Source organism: Myiozetetes cayanensis, unplaced genomic scaffold (genome assembly GCF_022539395.1).
Source record: "Myiozetetes cayanensis isolate MyiCay16 unplaced genomic scaffold, myiCay2020 scf837, whole genome shotgun sequence".
Classification (NCBI taxonomy): domain Eukaryota; kingdom Metazoa; phylum Chordata; class Aves; order Passeriformes; family Tyrannidae; genus Myiozetetes; species Myiozetetes cayanensis.
In genome coordinates this window covers 1-19,468 of record NW_026088116.1, presented here as the reverse complement: position 1 = coordinate 19,468, position 19,468 = coordinate 1, and the positions used below count along the sequence as shown (strand labels likewise).

General features: G+C 50.0%; 1 protein-coding gene across 1 annotated transcript; it reads right to left on the bottom strand.

Moving 5' to 3' along the window:
• Positions 1-13,713: 13,713 nt before the first annotated feature.
• Positions 13,714-14,688, bottom strand: LOC126652414 (olfactory receptor 14J1-like; the record flags this gene model as incomplete). The annotated part of the gene is given in 2 exon segments (XM_050339148.1): positions 13,714-13,770; positions 13,773-14,688. Coding segments are annotated over 2 exon segments (967 nt in total), but the record flags the coding sequence as incomplete, so codon positions are not given.
• Positions 14,689-19,468: the final 4,780 nt, after the last annotated feature.

Below are 19,468 nucleotides of genomic sequence, written 5' to 3'. Positions count from 1 at the left end.
CCCAGAGCCTTTGTCTGCCTGCACTCCTGGCCTGCAAGGATCTGCTGGAAGGAGTCCCTGGGAAGGCTTTGTCAGTGCCTGCTCTCAGTGGGGCCCAGCAATGCTTCAAGGGACTTGGGCTTTGGCTTCTGACTTCTTGAGCAGCTTCTTCAATCTTCTCTCAGTACCTCAGGATGATGGACTTGTCTCTAAACACACCCTGGGGCTCATTAAAATACAGAAAAACAAATTTTTCTTTTTTTCTTTAATTGTCTTTGTGTCTTCAAGTCTTCAACAACTAATTGGAGTTCTTTTGTAGTTTAGCTGAGGAGGACGATTTTAAAGTGGAAGTCACAAAAATATAATTTTCTATGAAAGGGAGTGATTTACACAGAGCCTTGCGATATAAGAGGGTCATGTGCAAAAGTTTTTGAACAGAAAGATAAGGGGGTCAAAGAGATTAGTAGCATTTAATCATTGACCATCTTCACAGTTAGCAAGTGATTCAATATAATTTGTGCAATTAAACTCTGACTGAATTATAGACCCCCAATAACAACAGTCACACCACAGTCAATTCACACCCACACCCAGGCAGAGATGTGTGGACACATCAAGATCTGGGTGTGTAAAGGTCCATCTCCAAAATTCTTCCTGTTGTCAGTGAAACTCTCTCACACATCCCTTTGTGTTTCCTACTAGACAAGGGTCACAGCTGGAGGAGTGTTTGTTGAGGGGGATCAGAATTGTCCTTGGCATCAGCGACGCTCTTTGGAGTGTTGCAAACTGGAGGGTTCCGGTCATGGTTTTGCTGGTTCTTAGAAACTCAGCAGGAATTTTTTTCCCTCCCCTCTGCCCACTGCATGCAGAGCTGTTAAGGGGGCACTTAAGGAGCAGAAAGGAACCTGTTTTCTTGTTAAGGGCTCAGAATCTCATCTCCTGGGAAACAGGGGTTAGGAGCTCTTTTTTTTTTTTTTTTTTCTTCTTCGTTCCCTGAGAAATGGGAATGAGGAGTTCAGGCTTTCTGCTGAGGTTGGAACAAGGTCGGACGAGATCTCAGTGTTGTTTTTTTTGTTCTCACCCTGGTTGTCTGTTGTGGATCCTGCTTGGATTTTCATCAGAGAGGAACTATTTTGGAAAGTTTTTTTTTTTCCTCTTCCCCATTCCCACTGATTTCTTTTCTTAGAGCGATCCTTGTGCACATCAAAGGGAGAAGGAAAACTAAACCGCACAATTCGACCAGCCGAACAGAGTAAGGTTTTTTTCACATTTTGGAAGACTTTTCTTTTTTTTGTTTTTTTCTCTCCCCCCTCTCTCTCCCCTTTTCCCAGTGTGTGTGGGGAAGGGGAGGTGTCGTGGTTTTGCCCTGGCTCAATTTACTTTTATACTTCCACATACAATTACTACTAGTTGAGAGAAGGTTTATGCAGACAAAAAAAAACTGAATTAAAAAAAAAGTATGAGTATTTATTATTAACAAACTAACACTAAAGAATTATATTTACAACAATTCTACTTAAGTAAAAGGTATTATGTATTTACAGAAGATACTTTTCCCCCCACCTCCTTTTATTTCAGTCCAAGGAAAAGAAGCAGTCCTTTTCTGTTCTCAGAATTCCAGTTCTCTCTCTCTCCAGTAACTCTGCAGTACTTTCATTGTAGTTGGAACTTCTTTATCTCTCTCTTATTCTGTGTTGGCCTCCAGGGTTGGGCCTACCCCCCTCCTGGGTTAAAACCGAAGGCTGAGGGTTACCCAGGTCCTGAAGGGTCTCCTTCCATAGACTTGCAAGGGGACACTTGCTTACTATGGATCTTCTTCCACAGGGTTACAGGGGATAATGGTTTAAGAGTTCACCCCTGTTTCCCTATGGAGGTCCCTCCCCATGGGAGAACAGTCCTTGATTGACTTCTCGGCATGGGTCAAGTCTGGATCCCTTACTCGGATCCCAATATCCCACCTGAGCAATTTTCTGCTCCAGCGTAGGTTCTCTCTAGCACCAGTAGCACGGATCCCACACATGGATCCCAACATCCCTACCTGAACCATTTCTCTGTTCCAGTGTAGGTCCTCATCCCCCTCAGGGTTATAAATCTTCAACAGCAGCAGCATGGATCTCTCACTGAGATCCCAAGCTTATCTGAGTCGTCTCGCTCCAGCATAAGCATCGATCCTTTCGAGGGTCACAAAGTCTTTAACAGGACTCTGCCTCATCTGAGCCGCTTTTACTCCAGCATAAGGCTTTCTCTCTGTTAAAGTCACAAATCTCTGGTGCATCCACAAGTTCCTCTGTGAGCCGCATGGGGGTCTCTTCACCCCAACAAATTTCTACAGGTGGCAGGGTTTTATTTTTCAGTCTTTACCCTGCTGAAGGGAGGGAGAGCGGAAGGGAGAAAAAGCAGCTCTCCCCCCTTCGAACTTTTCTTCTCTCTCCTGCGACTGCAGCTTTGACCTTGAAAGTCTTGTTATCTCATGGCTGGAATTCTTCTACAGCGGTTTCTCATCTAAGCAGTTCGTTTTTTAAACCTTTTTTTTCTTCACTCTCTTACAAGAGAGAAGAGAGACTTCAGTACTACACCTGCCCCCCCCGGCCCAAGCCGGGGAGGAGGGGGCCTTGGCCCTCCTCGGGCCCACCGCGTCTCTCCTACATGGCTGCTGTTCCTAATTTCAACTGCGCAACAACCTTCTCTTCCGTTTTCTTAAAGATGTAATTAGCAAAGGCGTCACTGAACTTTTTGATTGGTTTTTTGTCCGGAAATCACCTGGACAAAACCATCCTCAGCCCCAGGGATGGGCTGGTGGGCAAAACCACGACAGGAGGGAAACCCAATTTTGGTTTCTCCAACACACCCCGGAGGGTGTTACCCCAACATGGCAGTGACCAGTGATTCCACAGAGCCCCCTGCTGGCCAACAGAAGAACTGCAGGCTTGGTATCTCCAGTGATCCAACAGCGCCCCCTGGTGACTGGCACAGGACACTACAAGTTCTGCATCTTTAGTGACCCAACGGCACCCCCTGTTGCCTGTGGTTAGAATTGCACCAAAGGGCACAAACTGAACTGTTTACTTTTTGTCCTTTGCTTGTTTATTGGTTTGTTTTGAAGAGGATTTTTGGTGGGTATAGGAGTATTGTTTGGTTATTTTACTTGTTTTCTTTTGTTGTTTCTGCCAATACACACATACCTTTTAATAAAGGGCTGTTATTTTTCCTTTTCCATAATTTGTCTTCCTTCAACTGGAGCCTCTTAATTTTAGATTTTTAATTGCTTAGAGGGAGGAGTTTCGGTCTTTTCTCATAACTCATCCTCAGAAAAACACCTGTGTCTCTTTTAAACTGGGACAGGAGCCCTAGCACTGAACTTGCTGGTGAGACTCCCAAAATTGAATATGGTCAAATATTCTTCCCAGACAAAAGGTGGCAGGACAGAAAGCTCATGTTGACGTTTTGTAACTTTGGTTCTTTGGTTTCCAGGGGCTATTCCAGAATGGAGAGGATGGCCGTGACGTCACAAAGATACCCAGGACACACAGATGGGGCTGCATTTCGGGGTTTTGGGACGTTGGCTTTTTGGTTGCCAGGGGCTATTCCAGAATGGAGAGGATGGGCTGTGACATCAAAAAGGGGTCTTTGGAACACGGATGGGGTTGAGCTGTCACATGGTAGGGGCTTGGTTTTTTGGTATCCACAGGCTATTCCAGAATGGACAGGATAGGCTGTGACATAACAAAAGGGCTCAAAGTACATGGGTTGGTCTGGTCTACTGGTGTGGGGTGTTGGTTCTTTGTTTGCCAGGGCCTATTCTGGAATGGAGAGGATAGGCTGTGACAAGTAGTGCCTGTCAAAACTGCAAAGACAGATCCACAAGAATCGTACATGGGGGAGATTCTCTGCTCTGCCCTGCACACCCCAGTGCTGGGGTCAAAACTCAGCCTCTCCTCTTCCCTCTCCTAAGGGACTTGTTCTTAGACATCCCCTTCCCTACACTCATTTCAAAAGCCCTCCCAGCAATTCCCAAGCCTGTACTCGGTTCTCATCCCCTCTCTGGCTCAGAGCCCTTGACTGATCTTGGAGAGAGTTGGGACTGTCCATCCAACTTTGCTGTGGTTTTGCCAAACCTTCCCCCCACTGGGGCTGAAAATGGTTTTCTCCAGGTGGATTTCTGGAGAAAAAGCCAATCAGAAGTTTTAGTAACACCTCTGCCAATTAAAGAAACGGAAGAGAAGGTGGTGATGCAGATGAAATTAGTAGCCATGTAGGAGAGGAGGCAGGCCCCAAGGGGACCAGGGCCCCCTCCTCCCCTGGCCCTAGGCTGGGGGCAGTTGTGGCACTGAAGCCCCCCTTCTCTCTTGTAACAGAGTAGAGAGAAAAAAGTTTCAGAGAAGAACCTGGACAAGACATGCTGCAAAAGGAATTCCAGAGAGATAGCACAGCCTCCAAGGTCAAAGCTAGCAGTCAGAGGAGAGGGAAGAGAAGCTTGAAGGGGAGGCTACTTTTCCCCTCTCTTTCTCTCTCTCTCTCTTTTCAGCAGGGAAGAGACTGAAAACTAAAAATCCCTGCCACAAGTGGAAAACTGTTGGGGAGCAGAGATGACCCTCTGCAGCTCATGAAGGAGCCCATGCTTAAAGAAGAATGCTTGAAGAAGATGTGACTCCATGAGAAAGCATGGAAGAATGAAACAGAATCCTGCTGGAGACCTGTGGCCCATGGAGAGCGAGACCTAGGCTGGAGCGAGACAGCTCGGATAAGATGTGGGATTCTAGGGAGGGATCCATGCTAGTGAAGCTGATGTTGTGACCCTGAGGGAAAGCAGAGAATGGAAGAATTGTTGTCCGAGGGATGAACCCATGTTGGAGAGGTCTATCAAAGACTGTTCTCCTGTGGGAAGGGACCCCACAGGAAACAGGGGTGGACTCAAAAGCCATTATCCCCTGTGACTCTGTGATGAAGATCCATGGTAGGCAAGTGTCCCCTTGCAGTCCATGGAAGACCCTACAGGGCCTGGGTAAACCCCCAGGCTCTGGTCTTAGCCCAGGAGGGAGGTAGGCCCAGCCCTGAGGCCAACATAGAGGGGAGAGAGAGAAAGAAAAACAGTTCTAGCTGCAACGAATCAGAGTTGTTATCCTAAAGATAATAGAAGATGAACTTTTGAGACCTGGAGCTCCGGAAAGAGACTCCTTCTCCTCCTGAACTGGTACAAAGGAGGAGGGGTATTTTTATAAATACGTAGTACTTTTACCTAATCAGAATTGTTGTAGATATAGTTCTTTAGTTTTTAACTTGCTAGAAATAAATCTTAATATTATTCTCCCTAATCAAATCTCGTTTTTCTGCATAAACGTTCTCTCAACTTATAGCAATTGTGTGGGGGGTGAGAGAAAACCTGGGAGCGGGTCTATCTTCACAATTCCCAAGAGAAGAGATGGCAGAAAGCTGCCCTGCAGGTTGTATTTGAAGGAAGAGGAAAAGAGACCGAGGGGAAGGGGTTTCTTTCCTGGAGGGCAGGGCTGTCGTTCGCTTGCAGGAGCCCCGTGCTGGAATTGTCAGTCCGACTGCCAAATTTGAATCTGGACAAAGATTCCTGCCAGACAAAAGGTGGCAGGACAGAAAGCTCTTGCTGCCCATGGATTGCCCAGGGTGGCCCAATAACTGCACCTGAAACCCAAAGGTTACAGGCTTTCTTTCCTGGGGGAAAGGCTGTGACTTCACAAGGAGTCCCATGGCAGATGGGTGGGGCTGCACTGTGGGGGTGTGGGGCGTTGGTTCTTTGGTTTCCAGGGGCTAATCCAGAGTGGAGAGGATGGGCCGGGCCATCATCAAGGGGCAGATGGGTGGGGCTGCATTCTGACCTTGTGGGGTGTTGGTTCTTTGGTTGCCAAGGGCTATTCTGGAATGGAAAGGGTGGGCTGTGACATCACAAAAGGGTCCCAAGCACAGGGGTTGGTGCAGTGGGTTGACCCTGGCGGCATTTCAAACACTCACTAAAAGCTACTACCTTCCCCTCCCTCTGCAACTCCACAGAGGAGAGGAAAACAAACAGTTGAGGATTCCTTAGTAGAGATAAGGATGGGGAGAAAGTCGCTTCCTAATGGGCAAAACAGAATCAAAGTAGGGATAGCATTTAATTTATTAATGACAGGATAAAAGCCAAAGAGTGAGAAATAAAACAGTCTGAAAAACACCTTCCCCCCACCCCTCCTTCCACCTTCTCCCTCCTCCCCCCAGCGGTGCAGGGGGACGGGAATGGGGGTTACAGTCAGTTTTGTTTCTGTCACTGCTCAAGGAGAGGAGTTGGATCCTTCCTTGCTCCCCTGGGGTCCCTCCCATGGGAGACAGTCCTGGATGGACCTCTCCAGTGAGTCCATCCCTCAGACAGCAGCTCTTCCCACCCTGCTGTCCCGTGGGTCCCTCCTCCATGGGGTCAGTCCTTCAGGGATGCGCTGACCCAGCGTGGGTCCCCCACAGGGGCCACGAGTCCTTCCTGGGAAAAACCTACTCCAGCCTGGTCTTCCCTCTGCACGGGCTGCAGGTCCCTGCCAGGATCTGCTCCATCCTGGGCCTGCCCTGGGGTCACAGCCTCCTTCCTGCATCCCCCTGCTCCAGCGTGGGAGCCTCCAGGGGCTGCAGGGGAGTCTCTGCACCCCGATGCTCCCCCAGGGGCTGCAGGGGGGGTCTCTGCACCCCGATGCTACCCCAGAAACTGCGGGGCCTCAGCTCTGGTGCCTGGAGCACCTCCTTCCCCTCCTTCTGCACCGCCCTTGGGGTCTGCATTGCTGTTCCCATGTTCCCACTCCACTCTTCCCCGGTTGCAATTCCTTCTGGCCCTAAATCTGTTATCCCAGAGCTGTTCCTGTTGCTCCTGATGGGCTTGGCCTTGGCCAGTGGCAGCAAGTCCGTCCTGGAGCAGCTGGTATTGGCTCCATGGGGCAGGAGAAGCTTCTGGCAGCTTCCAACAGAAGCCACCCCTTTAGCCCCCCCGCTACCAAAACCCAGCCACAGAAACCCACTTTGTGCAGCTCTTTCTCCAAGCCAAGCAGGTGGGAGTTGGGGCCAAGGAGCTGAAACCTGCAGGTCCAGCCTTCAGTGGAGGAAGCTCAGATTTGCCCAAAGCTGCTTTGAGTCCCAGGGGTTGGATGAGGCAATGGTGGTGTGGGGATAGGTATAAAGTCTGATGGATTGTCAGACACAGAATCTTGCTTTTCCTATCTATTCAAACTGAATTAGGAAGTGCGTGGGATCAATATTGACTGGGGACTGCTGATATCATTGTAAAAACAGGAAAAAAAATTGAACAGGACACAAAAAAGACCTCTTTATTTGTGGTTTTATTATTACAATATATTAACTTTGAATGCACTTCACTCCTGAGATCTGCCTAATTAACCACAGAAGAATTGAAGACTTAGGAGGAAATTATTCCCAGGGGCTTGTCTGGTTAAGATGCCATCACTGAGAAGAGAGTGTGGAGGAATGAGCAGACAAGGACACCATCCCTGGGGCTGGGGCAGCAGGAACTCAGAGTCACTGGTTCCAGGTGGTAAATGGACTGTGGGATGTTTGTGTGAGAGCCCATAATGGGTGTGCTGCTTTCAGGGGGAGTCCAGTTAAATTTCTTCCCCATGGCCAGTGCACGGCTGTGTTTTGGATTTGTGCTGAACACAGGGTTGACAATGACAGAATGACAGAATATGCTGAGTTGGAAGGGACCCCCAAGGATCATCCAGTCCAACCCTTAGCCCTTGTGATGGTTCGGACTTGGCTCTCTGCCAAATGCCCGAACTCACAGTAATAACCCCTTCTCCTTCCTTTCTTTTCTTAGGGGAAAAGAAAAAAAAAAAAACAAAAATCTATAAAAATTGAAGAAACCGAAATCAAGCCAGTTATATAAAAAAATATACTTTACCTATATTACAGTTATATACAATTAAAATGCTATGTACACAGTGAAGGGAATCTAAACACTTTCCAAAGGGAAAGGGAAAAGGGAAAAAGGGAGAAAAAGGGAGAAACCCACGATATACAGATATACACAATCAAACCCAAGAACTAGCAAAATAACTATGAAAACAAATTTCACCTCGTCCCTTAGAAAAGTAAGATTGGCAGACAAGGACACACTCTCCAATTTTCCACGTGGCAGACCAGCGGTCGCTGCAAGCTCAACCTCCAGATAAGCGAGACCAACACAGTGACCACTGCTCCTGAACCTCACGGGAAGAGAAGAGAGCGAAGGACTTTCCTCCCTACTTATTTATACCCTGGTTTATGTAAAAATCACATGGAATACTGGGAACAGGGCCACTTATTGGTAACAAACTGGTCACCAAGAAGGCCTAGATTAAAACTACCCCAGCCCTTCACAGGACCATCCCCAAGGTTCACACCATGAGCCAGAGAGGATCATCCAAACACTTCTTGAGCTCTGTCAGCCTTGGTGCTGTGCCCACTGCCCTCGGAGCCTGTTCAGTGCCCAACCACCCTCTGGGGGAAGAACCTTTGTCCAAGATCCAGCCTAACCCTGCCCTGACACAACTCCAGCCCATCCCCTCAGTTCTGTCCCTGGTACCCACAGAGCAGAGCTCAGGGCCTGCCCCTTTTCTAGCCCTCCCCAGGAAGTTGTGACTGCAGTGAGGTCTCCCCTCAGTCTCCTCTTCTCCAGCTGAACACACCAAGTGCCCTCAGTGTCCTCACACACCTTCCCCTCCAGGCCCTTTTCCATCTTTGTTGCCTCCTTTGGACACTCTCCAATGGCTCAATCTCTCCCTTCCATTGTATGCCCCCAAACTGCCCCAATCTTGAGGTGAGGCCGCCCCAGGGCAGAGCAGAGCGGGACAATCCCCTCCCTGATGCCCCCAGCACAGGCTTGGCCCTCCTGGCTGCCAGGGCACTGCTGACTCAGGGCCAACTGGCACCCACCAGCACCCCCAGGGCCCTTTCCCGGCACTGCTTCCCAGCCTCTCATTCCCAGGGTGTCCATCCAGCTGGGGTTCCCCATCCCAGGGCAGGATCCGGCCCTTCCCCCTGGGGAAGTTCTCAGGGCTCCTCAAGAACCAGGATGTCACTTTGCTGTCCTGGGGGCTCCATGGGGACCTCCCAGGGCTCGTCCTGCACAATCTCCTGGAATCAAAGGCTCTGTGGGGACACTGCAGGGCCATGTGGAGTCCAGGGGCCATTGGGACACTGGGGAAACTCATGGAATGAAGGGACCACTATTGCACTGCTGAATGCCATGGAATCAAAGGGCCATCGTGAGCCTGCAGGGCGTCCTTGAGCTGAAGGGACCATTGTGACACTGTCAAACCTGGTGGAATCAAGGACCCAGTGAGACAGTGCAGGTCCTCAATCAACCCAAGGAAACATGGAAAGCACAGAAACTCGTGGCATTAAGGGGTCACTGTGATACTGTGGGAACTCACGGAATGAAGGGGTCATTGCGACCCTGCAGGGCCTCCTGGAACCTTGTCTGTTGGGAAACACAAAGGGATGTGTGGGAGTGTTTCACTGACAACCAGGAGAATTGTGGAGAGGGACCTTTACACACCCAGATATTGGTGTGTCCACACATCTCTGCCTGGGTGTGGGTGTTGCTGCCTTAAGAGACCATGGAGAAAAAGACTCCAGGCCAATTCAGGTAGGAGATAAGATAAAGAGACCTGGTCCTTTAATGAGTTGTTAGGCCTACAGGAATACATACCATGTGTGCTCCCCAAGAAAAGGGTTCTATGATTTTATGATATGGTCCATCCAATCCCAGGTTTATGCAGCCCTGGTTCTGCCCCATTCTGCCTCCTGACACACCCCTTCAGGAATTGGGTTTGGAGTCTTTGGGATCCCTTCTTCCTCATCTTCATCTTCCTCGCAGCACACACAATCCTGGGAGTTCCTAAAAAGTTCTGCCTAGAAGGTCACTGTGTCTGTGTGATATCTTCTGGTCCAGGCCTTAGGGTGTTTTACTACAATTCTACCTTGAAAAGAAGACTAAAAACGGAGTTTAGAGGGATTGATATGGAATGGGGTAGTAAGGTTGGGTATGTGTAACTACTCTGTTAAGAGTAAGGGATATAATACAGCTACATTAAAATATATTCACTACACAACAAATTCTAAAATCTACAAAAGTTAAAAAAAACCAAAAAGATCTGAGATATCAGTGTGAATTAACTCTGATGTGAGTGTTGTTATTGTGAATCTATAATTCAGTCTCTGTTCAGTTGTAGTAAATGCTATTCAATCCCTTGATAACAGTCAAGTTGGTCAATGATTAGGTGCTACTAACCTCTTTTGCCACCTTATCTTTGTGTCCAAATCCTTTGCACCCTGACCCTCTTGCATCCCAAGACTCTGTGCAAATCATTGCCTTTCATAAAAAAAATAGTTATTTTTTGCGAGTTGCTCTTTGAAATTTTCCTCCTTAGCTAAACTACAAAACAACTCCAATTAGTTATTGAAGAATTCAAAACATGAAGACAATTAAAGGAAGGAAATGAATTTGTTTTTCTCTATTTTAATGAGCCCCACAGAGTGTATAGAGACAAATCCATTGTCCTCAAGTACTGAGAGAAGATTGAAGAAGCTGCTCAAGAAGTCAGAAGCCAAAATCCCAGTCCCTTGAAGCATTGCTGGGCCCCACTGAGGGCAGGAACTGACAAAGCCTCCCCAGGGACTCCTTCGAGCAGATCCTTGCAGGCCAGGAGTGCAGGCAGACAAAGGCTCTGGGCAGGCCCCTGCAATGCTGAGCAAAGCCTGCCTTGGTTTTGGGGAGCACAAAGGCCAAGGCTGAGCCCCAGGCCCTGGCCCAGCAGATCCTGTCCCTGCCGGGGGGCTCAGGGCTGTTTGGGGGGCAGTGGGATGGGAGAGGGAGCAACAACAAAGGCCCAAAACTGTGCAAGCCCTGCCAGGCTGCTCAGGGAGGGGTGAGGCAGAACCCAAGGGCAGAAGCTGCCAGGAAAGTGGCTTGTGGTGGCCTGAGAGGCAGAGGCAGCTGCCAGAGCCAAGGGCACAAAGGCCTGGGTGCCTTTGGGCCTTGCAGCCCTGCCAGAGCCCTTGGCCATCTCTGCTGCAGGCTGTGCTCCCCTGTCCCAGTTACCCTTATCCTTCCCAAAACTTCCATCCTGGTGGGGTCAGCTTTGTGATGACACTCTGCAACCTCATAAAATCAAGGGCCCATTGTGACATTCCAGGGCTTAAGGGAGCCAATGGAACTGAGGGACAGTGACAACCTTATGAAATAATGGGGTCATTGTGACACTGCTAAAACCCATGAAATCAGGAGGCCATTGTTACCCCGGAAAACCTCATGGAATCAAGGGGCCATTGTGACACTGCAGGGCCTCATGGAAACCAAGGAACACAGGGACACTGTGAAATCTTGTGGAATGAAGGGGCCATTAAACACTTGGGGCATCGAGAAAAGGGAGGAACCCTGAAACATTTTGGAACCTGATGGATCCACGCAGGCATTTTGAAACTGCAGGCCCTCAGAGAAACTGCAGGAACCCTGAGACATAATGGAAACTCCTGGATCTAAGGGCCATTGTGACACTGGGGAACCTCTGGGAATGAAGGGGCCTCTCTTACACTGAGGAACCTTTTGGGCTCAAGTGGCCACTGTGACACTGCAGGGCCTCAGGGAAGCCAAGGAACCCTGGGACACTGTGGAATCTCCTGAAATCAATGGGCCACTCTGATGCTGCAGAACCTCCTGGAACCAAGGGCTCATTGGGACACTGCCGGGCCTTCTGGAAGCAAAGGAGTGCAGGGACACTGTGGAATCTCCTGGAACCAAGGGGCCATTGTGCCTGCCCAGCACTCCATGGAATCAAGCAGAGCCGCTGCCTCCCCCCCGCCACTGCACAGACCGGAGTTGCCGGCTCTGCCCCGCTTGGACCCCTCTGGAGTCAGCGTGTTCTTGGGCAGCACAGGTTAGCTCAGACCACAGAGTTTTCCAGATTCTGCTTTGCAGCCTGTTTCCCCTGATTTTGTTTTCTGTTCTTTGTTCATTCAGGGGAAAAGGGGGAAGGGAGGCACATGTTGATCCCTGTTTTGACCTGTTTACAAAAGGGAGTTGGGTCAGGGGGGAAGAGAGGAGGCAATTTCTCTCTCTGCTGTTGCTTTGAACTGTTCTGTTGGTATTGCTGGTTTTGCTGCTGTATTTCTTGTCAGTGAACTGTTAATTTTCACTTATACCTCCTAGTAATTTGTCTCCCTGCATTGGTGGGGAATAAAAGGGGAGTGAGTTCATTTTATCGGAGTTCCTGCCCCAAGATGTGTCTTTAAACCAGGACAGGTTACTCAAGGGCTCCCTGAAATTTGACATCATCCACAAAGGACTTGAAAACACATTTATGTCCCATTGTACTAGAGAGATAAGAAATATGTTCTCTAGTGGTGTTCAAGGGTTGGTCACTGAGGGATTTCATCAGGAAGTTGCTGCCAGGAGGACTTTGTGCCATGGATTTTATTTGACACTCTACAGTCCATCTCTCAGCAGTCTCACTCCAAGGAGACCACAGGAGACCATGTCACGGGCCTTGATAAAGTCTGGGCACACAACATCCCCTTCTTTTCCCTCCCACAGGGGTTCTGCAATCCCTGACTTCTCCTTCCCATGCCTGGCAATGGCTGCAGGAGGACTTGCCATGTCCCTTTCCCTGCTGAACCGGAGCAGTCTGGAACTCTGCCAAGCCTCCTTGCTGCCCTGTTTGCAGACTGGTTCCATGTCTGCCTTTGCCAAGGCCCCAGGAACCTCTGAGATGGCTCTGGCCTTTGCAAGTGTTAGGGAGAGTTTCCTCTCTGAGTAGGAATTTGGAAAGCAAGGGGGTTCTTTCTGCCTCTCGAAGTTCAACGAGAGGCTTCTCCAAGAAACTTTGTCTAAGCCTTCCACCCCCACCCCCAAGCTGTGACACACATGCATATCCTCTCCATGCAGGGCAAACATGGACTGCTGAGTTGGTCATTTCTGTCCCTCCTTGGAGGGAAGAACAACCTCCCTGTCCTGGGCTGAGAGGCCAGTGCTGGGAAGGGTGCTGGCTGTGCAAGGGCACTGCTGGGTGCCCCCACCCTGAGCCCTCCACACTTGTGCTGCTCATGCTGTTTTCCTCTGCAGGGCCTTGTGTTGGGCACAACCTGCAGAGCAAATTGCAGAGGAGATGGAAGCTCTCAGGCCCTGCCCTGAGGAGATGCCCCTGCAGGAGGGCAGTGCTGCTGCAGAGGTCAGCTCTGTGCCAGCAGTGCCTGTAGCTGTCCCTGCCTGCAGTCCCTGCCCAGTCCTGCAGCAGGACTGGCACCCACTGCCCGAGCACTGAGACCTCAAACAACACAGGCTCTGCAGGACAGTGGGCAAGGGCAGGAGGAGGAGGCCACAGAGGAGAAGGGCTGCTGCTCCCTGGCAGGGCTGCTCTGCTGGGACTCTTTTGTCGCCCAGCTCTGCACAGAGGCACCGACCCTGCAGCTCCAGAGCAGTCAGAGAGGAAAGATGTCAGGGAAACCAGTCAATGCATGAGTTCTTTATTTTGTTTAAGCACACAGTGAATACAAATCCCAATTTTTACAGCCTCTGGGACAGGCTAGAAAGACAAACACTGAACTGACAATGGAGTTTATATACTTTTTTTTTAATATTTATATATATATAATTATTTATATAAAGATTTCTTGGTGCGAACACACTGTCAAGAAATAATACCCCTACCAAAAGAAAAAAAATGGGCAAGATATGGTGGGCCTCCAATGCACTACATAAGAGGATTGGCATGCAGAAGAAGGAGAGTTTATTGTTTCTGAAAAACACCCAGTTATCATTTTCCTCAGGGCATCCTTGAGCTCCTGGTTCCTCAGGCTGTAGATTAGGGGGTTCAATGCTGGAGGAACCACTGAGTAAATAACTGACACAGTCAGGTCCAGGGATGGGGAGGAGATGGAGGGGGGCTTCAGGTAGGCAATGAATGAGGTGCTGATGAACAGGGAGAACACGGCCAGGTGAGGGAGGCACGTGGAAAAGGCTTTGTGCCGTCCCTGATCAGAGGGGATCCTCAGCACAGCCCTGAAGATCTGCACATAGGAGAAAACAATGAAAATGAAACAACCAAATGCTAAACAGATACTAAAAAGAATGAGCCCAATTTCCCTGAGGTAGCCTGAATGTGAACAGGAGAGCTTGAGGATGTGTGGGATCTCACAGAAGAACTGGCCCAGGGCATTGCCCTGGCACAGGGGCAGGGAAAATGTATTGACTCTGTGCAGCAGAGCAGTGAGAAACCCAGAGGCCCAAGCAGCTGCTACCATGTGGGCACAAGCTCTGCTGCCCAGGAGGGTCCCGTAGTGCAGGGGTTTGCAGATGGCAACGTAGCGGTCGTAGCACATGATGGTGAGGAGATAAAACTCTGCTGAAATGAAGAAGACAAAGAAAAAGGCCTTTGCAGCACATCCTGTGTAGGAGATGGTTATGGTGCCCCAGAGGGAGCTGTGCATGGCTTTGGGCACAGTGGTGCAGATGCAGCCCAGGTCTGTGAGGGAGAGGTGCAGCAGGAAGAAGTCCCTGGGGGTGTGCAGGTGCTGGTCGCAGGCTACGGCGCTGAGGATGAGGCCGTTGCCCAGGAGGGCAGCCAGGGAGATGCCCAGGAAGAGCCAGAAGTGCAGCAGCTGCAGCTCCCGCCTGTCTGAGAATGCCAGGAGCAGGAACTGGGCCATGGAGCTGCTGTTGGGCATTTGGTGCTTCCTCAGAGTATTTTGATCTGTTGAGGAGGAGAAGTCAATGCTGAGTTAGACCAGGCTGCTGCAGCCAAACAAGCCACATCTCACATTCACCCCACTCTCAGGCTCTCTGTCCTCAGTCAGACCTCCCTGCAGCTCCCTCCCCTCAGCTCTGGCTGTTGCTGCCTGAGCGCAGCATTGAAAGCAGGAACTCTGGGATGGGCTCCCAAGGACTCCTTCTTGCTATGCTGGCAGAGGGAACTTGGAATGCAGGGTGATCTCCAATTTAATGTGCTCCTGATACATCCAGGAGCTTCTCAGCTTTGCTGTTTTTACCTTGCCTAAAGAAAGGGCTATGCTGAGGGAATTCTTTGTGTTTGTTCCCCCAGTTGTGCCTGTTACAGTTAGGAGTGGTTGTGGCTGTGTAAAATCTATGACCTTTCCACGTCACTGCAGGTCAAGCCTTGTGGGTTCTGAGGGCACAGGGTCGGTCCCTCAGTGCAGACAGAAGAGCTGGTCTGCCCATCAGTCTGTGCTCAGCTGTCCTGTGCTGGCAGCTTGGAGCTGCAGGAGCATCACACTCAACTGTTCCCCTACACAGAAACTGCACAGATAGCCAGGAATCCATGTCCAAAGAACAGATTGACACACTCCTCACCTTTTCATCTCTCTCCTCCCAGAGTGAGACACAAAATGCTCATTGAGAGCATTTCCATGGATTTAGCACTGAGGAGTTTTCTCCACAGGGATCCTGTGCAGCACAGAGATACTGTGGCAGAGCTGTGCCCTCCTGGAGGGCACCTGCAGCCCTGCAGGACACCCAGGGAAACAGCTGAAGAGCCTGAAGTGGCCTGGAGGGCACTTGGGCACTTTGCTCCAACAGACACATCCCCACAGCAGCACCCAAAAGGGTTTGTGTCTGCACAGGAATCTGCCCCCCAAACCCCACACTGGCTCAGAAAAGCCAAGGGTGAGGACAAGGAAAGCCCAGGTAGCAGGGGATGGCAGGGAAATTCCACAGTGCCTCCCTGAATGGCCATGGCATCTTATTGGCTGGGCTGAGAGCTGCCCCTGGCAGGCAGCAGAGTCCCTGCCCCAGCACACACAGCCCTGGGGGGCAGGACCCTGCTCTGCACCACAGCCCTGGGCACCCCTGGCTGCACCCCCACCTTCCCACCCCACAGCCAGCCCTGGCACAGGGAACCTTCTGGCCCTGGGCCTCCCATGGGGCAGCAGCAAGTCCTGCTCTGCAGCAGCTTCTCCTGCTGCCCCCCAGCAAATCCAGCACAGCCATCCTGACAGCTCCTGCCAGGGCTGGCATTTGGCAGCTGCAAGAGCCACTTGCAGCAACTCCCCTGCACTGCTCTGCAGCCACAGCCTTCCCGTGCCAAAGGGCTGCCAAGGTTCCTCCCCTGAGCAGCTCTGCCCTGTCCTCCCAGCCCAGGATCCCTTTCACCTCCTGCTCCCTTCTCCTGCCTGCCCTTGCTGCCTGCAGCTCCTGCCCTGCTCTGCCATAGGGCCACTTCCTCTGCCCTGCAGGGACTGGGAGAGGCCTTCTGAAAGATCCTACAAGCTGTGGGATGTGGCAGCTTTAGGAGAATCCTGCAGGAAGGCAAGTTTAAGTGTCCTCCAGCCAGAGAATTCTTCAGTCAAATACTGGGAATTTTTTTCGGCAGTGAGATCTCAGTCCCCTCCCAGCCCAGGCTGCTTCTCACATTTCTGCCTTCTCTCCTGTGCCCTGGGTGCTGCAGGCAGTGCCCTCAGCCCTGCTGGGCTGTGCAGAGGAGCTGCTCCTGGGCAGAGCTGTGTCTTTGAAGCTGTTCTTGGTTACCAGGAGCTCCCTGTGTGCCAGGAGCCCGGCCCAGCTCAGCAGCACAGCAACAGCCCCAGGCATTTCATCATATTCAGGGCCTTTGGGGATGAGTCCCTGAACATCAAACCCTGAGGAGAGTTGCAGGAACCTCTTGAGAAAGCAAAATGAGATTCAAACTGTAAAGTTTCTTGTAGTGGTAATTGGTACCTATGAGGGACCCAGCAGAGAAAACATATCCAGGTTCTTCTTAGAGCACAAACCTGGAAACTTTGATGACAGGTCAGAGAATCTCAAAATCATCAAGGTTGGAAGAGACCTTCAAGATCTTTTGGTCCAACTGTCAACCAGAACCACTATAATTACCCCTAAACCACATGCCAAAGTCCCATTTCCAGATACCATCTGAACATTTCCAGAGACTCCATCACCTTCAAAGGAATCTTTTTCCAGTGCCTAAACATTCAGTGAGAAATGAATCTAGAGGCTCAAAATGCCCTGTTCCTAAAGTTGGCAGTAGAGCTAACGATGAGTGTCAACAAATATTAAGGTCCCTCAAAGTTCCCACTCCAATGGACATGGTTAAGGCGTGTCACAATGTAGGATCCAACACGTACAACAAATCCCCACTAACTGAAGTCCTGGCAGTGTAACAACAACAGAAGGAGGCTGCGTGTCACCACTGCACACAAACAGGACATTTTCAAAGTGACTGCCCTCAGCTGAAAAGAAGAGCACCTACAGTACCACCCAGCTTGTGTCCCCAGTGCCAAAAAAGATTGCCCTGGGCCAGTGACTGTAGATCACTCTTCGACAGAGAGGGGAGGCTGCTTTCCCTGAAAACTGCACAAAGGCTGGCCTTGATTTCGGGAAATGGGGAGCTGAGCACGAAGGACAGCGCGATGATAAAAAATGCCCCACAAGTCAAGCACACCCAGCTGCTCCCCTCACTCCTGGACAGACACCCAGAGCAAGTGTCTCTAGGATGGAGTTGGCATCTCTTTAAAGTGTCTCCACTTAACTGATTGAAGGACCAGAAGGTAAAACTGCCTCAGCAAAGCCCTATGTCCTTAATATCCCAATGACCCTCTGGGGGAGAGATATGATAGGACAACGGGGAGTCCAACTAACTACCTCAAATTTAGTTTAAAGGCCACTGGTGAGCCACAATCTCTTGCCCTCACATGGCTCTCTGACCAGCCAATTTGGGTATCCCAGTGACCCCTAAAGGGAGAGAAATTGCAGCAAATCAACCTGCTAGTACATGAATGACTAGAAAAGGGTTGTATTGTGCCAACTGATAGTCCCTGGAATTTCCCCATTTTTACTGTAGCGAAGTCCAATGGAAAGTGGAGACTGCTACAGGATTTAAGAGAACTCCAGTAAAATAATAGAGCCGATTGGGACTCTCCAGCCAGGACTTCCATCACCAACAATGATACCTTCACAGTGGCCTATTGTTCTTACTGATAGAAAAGATCATTTCTTTAACATTGCATTAAACCCTAAAGACTCTCGTAGGTTCTCGTTTACAGTGCCTTCCATCAATGCAGCAGAACCATCTCAGCACTATCCCTGGACAGTCCTCCCACAATAAAGGAGGAACAGCCCCTCCGTTTGCCAAAAAGCCATTGCAGACGTGTTATCACCAATCCATTAACAGTGTCCAGATACCATCGTATATCACTCTGTGGACGATCTCTTGCTGGCAGCGGAATCCGAGGGACAACTCATGCAAGTGCATTTGTCTGTGAAAACTGCACTATTGACACATGGTCTTGAAATTGCACCGGGGAAAGGAGAAGTGAAAGTTCCATGGAAATACCTTGGATTTCAAATTAAGAACACCACTATTCAGCCCTAGACTGTTACTTTACTCAATGACATCCACACCTTAAATGATTTGCAGTCGCTACTGGGCTTAATCAGTTGGGTTAGGCCTCTGTTAGGTGTAACAACAGACACCCTGAATCCGCTCTTTCAGCTCCTGGAAGGGGAGGCAGACTTAACATGTCCTCGACGCTGAACACCAGCAGCCCTGGAAGTATTAAAGGAAAGAAATCATAGACTGAGTTCCTGTCAGAGTCAAAGAAAAGTGTGTGGGTTACCTCTTGTTTTAGTAACTTTTAAAGGTATCAACCTTATGCTGTAATAGGACAATTAGATGTAAAAGGCAAATATTTTCTGTTATGGGAATGGGTTCCTTTAAGCTTTCAGTTTTCCAAATCCATTACTACATATCCTGAGATGATCTCCAAAGTCTGCCACAAAAGAAGGTTACAGCTTTGAGAACTCTTGGGGAGGGATCCAGATATTATTTATGTTTCCTTGTCTCATGGCTAGGCTTCACAAACGAAGATTTGAGAAGGGCTCTACCCACGCTTGTTACAAGCGCGCTGATGGCTAAAAAGGCCAATGCGAGATAGACAAGTCCGGTTGCAGAAGGCACAGCAGAAAGACTCCCCAGGTGATATCGACGAGACGCGATTCTTTCTGCGTTGTCTTTTCTCCTCGAGAGTGATCCTGCGTGTGTTCTCAAAAGCAGCAGCAGCGTTATAGATGGTGTGTCTCCAGGCCTCCCGATTGGAGGCCAGGGTAGACCAATGGTGGTGATCAATATGGTCAAGGATGAGGGATTGTTTCAGGCAGTCCTTGTACCTTCTCTTCGGGGCTCCTCTCTTGCAGTAGCCAGTGGCAAGTTCCCCATAGAGCACAATCTTAGGGAGGGGGCAGTCCTGCATCCTGGAGACGTGCCCTGCCCAGCACAGCTGTGTTCTCAGCAGCATGGCCTCAATGCTCATGACTGCTGCCTGTTCAAGGACAGACGTGTTGGTCACATAGTCAGTCCAGTGGATGTTTAGGATTGTACGGAGGCAGCGCTGATGGAAGCGTTCTAAGAGACGCAAGTGGTGCCAGTAAATGACCCATGATTCGGATCCATATAAAAGAGTAGACAGTACAACGGCTCTGTAAACGCTGATCTTTGTACTT